Source organism: Coregonus clupeaformis, chromosome 20 (assembly GCF_020615455.1).
Source record: "Coregonus clupeaformis isolate EN_2021a chromosome 20, ASM2061545v1, whole genome shotgun sequence".
Classification (NCBI taxonomy): domain Eukaryota; kingdom Metazoa; phylum Chordata; class Actinopteri; order Salmoniformes; family Salmonidae; genus Coregonus; species Coregonus clupeaformis.
In genome coordinates this window covers 41,627,986-41,635,555 of record NC_059211.1, presented here as the reverse complement: position 1 = coordinate 41,635,555, position 7,570 = coordinate 41,627,986, and the positions used below count along the sequence as shown (strand labels likewise).

The following is a 7,570-nucleotide window of genomic DNA, read 5'->3' as shown; positions in this document are numbered from 1 at the left end:
TCGGGTGTCTGTATGATATCCTTTGCGGCCGCCTCGTTGAAGAAAAAATCTTCGTCCAATACGAGGTGAGTAATCGCTGTCCTGATATCCAGAAGCTCTTTTTGGTTATAAGAGACGATGGCAGAAACATGTACAAAATAAATTACAAATAACGCGGAAAAACACACATAATAGTACAATTGGTTAGAGGGCTGTAAAACGGCAGCCATCTTCTCCGGCGCTGTTATAATACTCTCCGAGTTGGGCATCTCCGGCGCTGCTCACTCTTGGATTGCGTCCTACCTGACAGGTCCCTCCTACCAGGTGGCGTGGCGAGAATCTGTCTCCGCACCACGTGCTCTCACCACTGGTGTCCCCCAGGGCTCAGTTCTAGGCCCTCTCCTATTCTCTCTATACACCAAGTCACTTGGCTTTGTCATATCCGCACATGGTCTCTCCTATCATTGCTACGCAGACGACACACAATTCATTTTCTCCTTACCCCTTCTGATAACCAGGTGGCGAATCGCATCTCTGCATGTCTGGCAGACATATCAGTGTGGATGTCGGATCACCACCTCAAGCTGGACCTCGGCAAGACGGAGCTGCTCTTCCTCCCGGGGAAGGACTGCCCGCTCCATGATCTCGCCATCACGGTTGACAACTCCATTGTTTCCTCCTCCCAGAGTGCAAAGAACCTTGGCGTGACCCTGGACAACACCCTGTCGTTCTCCACTAACATCAAAGCAGTGACCCGATCCATGCTCTACAACATTCGCAGAGTACGACACGATACAAACCCCCATTAAATCCATTTTAATTCCAGGTTGTAAGGCAACAAAATAGGAAAAATGCCAAGGGGGGTGAATACTTCCGCAAGCCACTGTATTTCTGAAGAGTTTTCAGTTTATATGTGACCAATGAATGGGGTTCCTTACTGTCTTGATAAGCTGATTAATCATTGACTTACTTCATGCTAGCCTCAAAGTTCACACGGTTTTCTATGTTTTTGTCAAAATGACTTCAACACCTAGTCTTGCGACAACGACTTCTGTGCCTGAATTACATGAAAAGTTTAATTTGGAAGCTCTTGATATTGTTGTGGTTGTGGTATACTTCGTCTTTGTTCTTGTTGTGGGAATATGGGTAAGTAATAAATACTCCTATTACCTGGTGGATGTTTTCATTGTATGAAGAGGGCAGACTGGTACAATGATCTGACACTGAAGTAGTACTGTGGAGATTCATTCATCAGAATTCTTCCTCACATAAAATCTGTTGTTCAAATATATGCAATATTGACTAAATATAAGTATAAAGTATAAAGCAATGTCATTGAGAAAGCTTTGCTGTAACTAATATCTACGGACCGAATAGTTTTAAATTAATTATTTATTGCAGTCCTCTGTCAGGGCAAACCGTGGGACAGTGGGTGGATACTTCTTGGCTGGAAGATCCATGACATGGTGGCCTGTAAGTAGTCTGAGATGTTGATGGTATTGAACTCAATGCATTTAACTCAAATAAACTCTATGCATTGAACTGAACATTAATGATGAAATGAGTAATGCGTCAACTACTGAAAAAGTTAATCATGATCCAGACTATTAAGTATTATCATCTATTTGAAATTAGGAAAGCAATTTTTGAATGACAGTGAACAATTGGTTGAAAATAGTTGATCCTGATAATAGCAACTCAGCAAAAAAAGAAACGTCCTCTCACTGTCAACTGCATTTATTTTCAGCAAACTTAACATGTGTAAATATTTGTAAGAACATAACAAGATTCAACAACTGAGACATAAACTGAACAAGTTCCACAGACGTGAAAAACAGAAATGGAATAACGTGTCCCTGAACAAAGGGGGGGTCAAAATCAAAAGTAACAGTCAGTATCTGGTGTGGCCACCAGCTGCATTAAGTACTGCAGTGCATCTCCTCCTCATGGACTGCACCAGATTTACCAGTTCTTGCTGTGAGATGTTACCCCACTCTTCCACCAAGGCACCTGCAAGTTCCCGGACATTTCTGGGGGGAATGGCCCTAGCCCTCACCCTCCGATCCAACAGGTCCCAGACGTGCTCAATGGGATTGAGATCCGGGCTCTTCGCTGGCCATGGCAGAACACTGACATTCCTGTCTTGCAGGAAATCACGCACAGAACGAGCAGTATGGCTGGTGGCACTGTCATGCTGGAGGGTCATGTCAGGATGAGCCTGCAGGAAGTGTACCACATGAGGGAGGAGGATGTCTTCCCTGTAACGCACAGCGTTGAGATTGCCTGCAATGACAACAAGCTCAGTCCGATGATGCTGTGACACACCGCCCCAGACCATGACGGACCCTCCACCTCCAAATCGATCCCGCTCCAGAGTACGCTCCTCGGTAACGCGAATCCAACCATCACCCCTGGTGAGACAAAACCGCGACTCGTCAGTGAAGAGCACTTTTTGCCAGTCCTGTCTGGTTCAGCAACGGTGGGTTTGTGCCCATAGGCGACGTTGTTGCCGGTGATGTCTGGTGAGGACCTGCCTTACAACAGGCCTACAAGCCCTCAGTCCAGCCTCTCTCAGCCTATTGCGGACATTCTGAGCACTGATGGAGGGACTGTGCGTTCCTGGTGTAACTCGGGCAGTTGTTGTTGCCATCCTGTACCTGTCCCGAAGGTGTGATGTTCGGATGTACCGATCCCGTGCAGGTGTTGTTACGCCTGGTCTGCCACTGCGAGGACGATCAGCTATCCGTCCTGTCTCCCTGTAGCGCTGTCTTAGGCGTCTCACAGTACGGACATTGCAATTTATTGCCCTGGCCACATCTGCAGTGTTCATGCCTCCTTGCAGCAAGCCTAAGGCACGTTCACGCAGATGAGAAGGGACCCTGGGCATCTTTCTTTTGATGTTTTTCAGAGTCAGTAGAAAGGCCTCTTTAGTGTCCTAAGTTTTCATAACTGTGTGTCTTAACAACCGTTCCACAGGTGCATGTTCATTAATTGTTTATGGTTCATTGAACAAGCATGGGAAACAGTGTTTAAACCCTTTACAATGAAGATCTGTGATGTTATTTGGATTTTTACAAATTATCTTTGAAAGACAGGGTCCTGAAAAGGGACATTTCTTTTTTTGCTGAGTTGATCTATATCCAAAGATAAAAATGGACACAATTATGTAAATTTTGTTCTGCTGTCTCAGATTGGGGCCTCTCTGATGTCCAGTAATGTTGGCAGTGGTTTGTTAATTGGATTAGCTGGCACTGGAGCAGCAGGAGGCATCGCTGTTGGAGGGTTTGAATGGAATGTAAGTAATATGTTAAGTGCATTGTGAAAAAACACCAAGAAGATAAACAATGGAGAGGAAATCGAGTTATTACAGTTTGTCAATATTTCCATCAGGAGGTGGACGCCCTTTATTTTGAAGACCTATCTAGAGTATTTCAGTTTAGAATAAAATACCCCATTTATGAGTTTCATGTTTCACAGGCAGCTTGGGTTCTCATTGCTCTTGGTTGGATCTTTGTGCCTGTCTACATCTCCGCTGGTGTGGTAACCATGCCAGAGTACCTGAAGAAGCGGTTTGGGGGCCAGCGCATCAGAATCTATATGAGTGTTCTCTCCCTCCTCCTCTATATTTTCACCAAGATATCAGTACGATTCTCTCTTTTTTTTAAATCTAATATTTTAAGTAAAGGAATTCAGGGTGTTTGTTGAATATTCTTGTTACCTCTGCTGACAGACAGACATCTTCTCTGGCGCTCTGTTCATTCAAGTGTCCCTGGGCTGGGACCTCTATCTCTCCACAGTGGTGCTTCTTCTAGTAACTGCCCTCTACACTATAGCTGGTAACTTTTCATCATAATCTACCACTGTCATTTATTCATTCATTACATGGGATTATTTGTTATTGATTACCATTGGCTGTTACTGATTCCAGGGGGGCTGACAGCAGTTATCTATACAGATGCTGTCCAGACGGTCATCATGGTGATAGGCGCATTCGTACTCATGTTCATAGGTACTGTTTTTATGTTTTCTATAGTATAAGTTCATCGGTATACAGTATACACCCCTAAATATGAATTTGTCTAAAACTACTTTAGTATCATAGTATATAATTACTTTATTAATTAATGATTGGATGATTTATTGTATTCATTTTCAAACTGACCCTTGAACTTTATCTTCTTTAGCGTTTGACAAAGTGGGATGGTATGAGGGTCTGCAGGAGCAGTACAAGGAGGCCATCCCCATATTGACTGTGCCCAACACTACATGTCACCTCCCCCGGTCCGATGCCTTCCACATCTTCAGAGACCCAGTGACGGGGGACCTGCCCTGGCCTGGCCTGCTGTTTGGCCTCACGGTGCTGGCCACCTGGGTGTGGTGCGCTGACCAGGTATGAAATGGCACTTTTGTAGTTGACTTGCCTTTTGTATTATAGTCAAGTCTAATGTGTTATTTTGACCTATTATTTAGATTTTACAGTAGACCATTACAAAGAATCTCACATTTTTGGTGAGGCAGGAGATTTCCTCACGTAATTGACCTTGTCCTAACCTGCTCCAGGTGATAGTGCAGAGGTCTCTCTCAGCCAAGAACCTGTCCCATGCCAAAGGAGGCTCTGTGCTGGGAGGTTACCTAAAGGTCCTGCCTATGTTCTTTATCGTGATGCCTGGCATGATCAGTAGAGCACTTTACCCAGGTGAGTTCTCACTTTGTCTATACTAAATCCAATATACAACAATGGTATTGCCCTTGTTTAGAAGTTTTATAGTATGTTAATGTATTGTGTATTACTATATTGTCTCTTTATGTCTGCAGATGAGGTAGGCTGTGTTGACCCCATTGAGTGCCAAAGAATCTGTGGAGCCACTGTGGGCTGCTCCAATATTGCCTACCCTAAACTAGTGGTAGAACTTATGCCTGTTGGTAAGACATCCGCACACACGCGTCAACAAACTGAAAACACACTTACTATTGATCCTATTTTTGCAAAGGTTAAAATGTGATATCACTGTATGTGTGTCTATGTAATTCTATGAGGATGTTTGTATTTTAAATCTGACTCGCCCAATCTCACTCTGTCCCCTCAAGGCATGCGGGGGTTGATGATTGCAGTAATGATGGCTGCCCTCATGTCCTCTCTGACCTCCATCTTCAACAGTAGCAGCACCCTGTTCACCATGGACATCTGGCAGAGGGTCCGGCCACAGGCCTCCGAGCCAGAACTCATGGTAGTGGGCAGGTAGGTAATGCCACTCTACCTGTTAAAGAAATGTACAGCAATGTCTTCTAAACATGAGTCAAAGCCAGTTGCTTGACAATAGCTGTGTCTAAACATGCCCAACTTTTTCAGGTTCTGCTTTAGTTTGCTCCAGGCACTGTTATATTTTGTGCTACAATTCCTTTGAGTCCCCTGTGAATAATAAGCTTAGTATAAAATCACATAACTAAACCTCAGAGGACATTATACAAAATCTATACAGCTCAATAAAAGTGTCAAGAATTTTCATTTTCACCCACATAAAAACAAAGTATGTCTGGACAAAACATTTTTTACCCAAATAACAAGTGATATAATTTTTTTCTCAAACAATAATAAAAGTTGAATGGAGCAAGCATTATTTGTCTTGCAGGAATTCCCTGTTTCAAACATTGTCTTGTTTTGAATGCTAGACTTAAGGTATATATCCCATTAAGATGTCTATTTTATGGAGGTAAATTAAGTTTCCCTGCCCCATAATCCAAACCCATGACCTCTGGTCCAAAGTCCAATGCTGTATATACTCAATACTGTTACATTTACATACTAGAAAACATGCCTAGGGGTTTTCTAAATTAAAACACTTTTAGTAAGGCAACGATTCCTAACAAAAGTAACCTATGTAGGATTCATTATACAATACTTTAAACCGTAAGAACCCTCACCTCCTGTCTGTGCTCATCACCTGCAGGGTGTTCATCTTAGTGATGGTGGTGCTCAGCATCCTGTGGATCCCCATCATCCAGTCAGCCAACAGTGGACAGCTGTTTGACTACATCCAGGCCATCACCAGCTACCTGGCTCCTCCCATCACTGCTGTCTTCATCATGGCGATCTTCTGGAGGCGTGTCAATGAGCAGGTCAGATCAAGGGTTTCATCACATTGTTGTGTGTTTGTCATAAAGCACATTGTTAAGATTCGATATAAAACACTGTCCCTTTGTGTGTGCGTTCAATGTGGGTGACTGTTAATATAGGGAGCCTTCTGGGGTCTGATCGTGGGCCTTGCTGTTGGCTTGGTGCAGATGGTGCTGGTGTTTGTGTATGGAACCCCATCCTGTGGAGAGATGGACATACGGCCAGCCTTCATCAGGGATGTCCACTACCTGTACTTTGCTCTCATCCTCCTGGCTCTCACTGGCCTGGTCATCACTGCTGTCAGCCTCTGCACTCCGGCCATTCCAGAGCACCATGTAAGAGTTCCACATTTACTCATCATAAACATTAAACTGACTTGCAAAATATATGGTGTCACTTATGGGATTCATTTAAGTTAAAAGAAAATAACATGTACAGGTTTTATGACATTTTATAACCTATTCATTCTTCCCCTCTTCAATCCCCCTGCAGCTCCATCGCCTGACATGGTGGACAAGACACAGCAAGGAGCCGCGCATTGACTTCGATGACCCATGGACCACAAAGCCCAGGACACCACCCACAACACCTGACCCCAGCGTTGGGGAGGAGGCTGCTGTGGAGGACAGGCCGTGCTGGAAGCGCACGGGAATGTGGCTGTGTGGGATGTCTGGGCCTGAGAAGAAAGAGTTAACCCTGGAGGAGAAACATGCCTTGGAGTTAAAACTGACCAGCATTGAGGAAGAACCAATCTGGCGGAATGTCTGCAATGCCAACGCCCTCATTCTACTCACTATCAACATATTTCTGTGGGGCTACTTTGCCTGAATTAATATAACTCTCCTTTTGATTATAGATATTATTGAATCACATATTGTTTATTTAATTATTAATCACACACAAAATGCTAATTGGTTTGCAATTAGAATGTCAAACAATAATGGTAATGTTGTTTTTTGTTGTTGTGATTTAGACTTTTTATTGCCAAAACTGTCTTCTGTATGTGTACTCTTTGATCAGGGTCAGTAGCTAGGTTTACATCCAATTGGCGACAGATTTTCATGCGAATATTCTAAAATCCGCATAAAAACAATACGCGCATTTTCCCACCAGAGATGTGTTTCCATCAAATTGACTTGTTGCATATAAAAGGCTGTGCGTGATGACATATTGGACATAAAATACATTTTGCGGTTAAATTCCCCATGCACTGTATAAAAAATACAAGTTAAATGGTTTTCCATCGAATTTTCAACTCTACTGTTGGTTTTCTCACAAAAGAAATTGCATTATATAGCGAGTGTGCACACTGGTATTGGCACATGCGCTCATGCCAACAGCGCTATCTGCTCGCTATTGGCTAGAGCGCACAGAGAGACACCATAATATTGAGTTGCAGCCCCCCTTTTTCCCTCAGAACAGCCTCAATTCGTCTACAAGGTGCGACAGGGATGCTTGCCCATGTTGACTCCAATG

General features: G+C 43.6%; 1 protein-coding gene across 2 annotated transcripts; it reads left to right on the top strand.

The window, feature by feature from the left end:
• Positions 1-817: 817 nt before the first annotated feature.
• Positions 818-7,037, top strand: slc5a9 (solute carrier family 5 member 9). Of its 2 annotated transcripts, none has more exons than XM_041839353.1 (13): positions 818-1,125; positions 1,381-1,452; positions 3,170-3,274; positions 3,457-3,621; positions 3,710-3,815; positions 3,908-3,988; positions 4,164-4,369; positions 4,540-4,675; positions 4,795-4,902; positions 5,068-5,218; positions 5,928-6,096; positions 6,262-6,429; positions 6,587-7,037. In XM_041839353.1, the coding sequence occupies exons 1-13, from the start codon at positions 997-999 to the stop codon at positions 6,920-6,922; spliced, it is 1,932 nt and encodes a 643-aa protein (XP_041695287.1). In that variant the 5' UTR covers positions 818-996; the 3' UTR covers positions 6,923-7,037. The 2 variants fall into 2 exon arrangements, with proteins under 2 accessions (XP_041695287.1, XP_041695286.1); XM_041839352.1 differs by having other exon boundaries at positions 6,214-6,429.
• The last annotated feature ends 533 nt before the right edge of the window (positions 7,038-7,570 follow it).

Coding starts and splice junctions, on each gene's coding strand:
- slc5a9 (XM_041839352.1), top strand. CDS start 997: ATGACTTCAACACCTAGTCTTGCGACAACGACTTCTGTGCCTGAATTA. Junction 1,126..1,380: donor TTCTTGTTGTGGGAATATGG/GTAAGTAATAAA, acceptor TATTTATTGCAG/TCCTCTGTCAGGGCAAACCG. Junction 4,676..4,794: donor CAGTAGAGCACTTTACCCAG/GTGAGTTCTCAC, acceptor TTATGTCTGCAG/ATGAGGTAGGCTGTGTTGAC.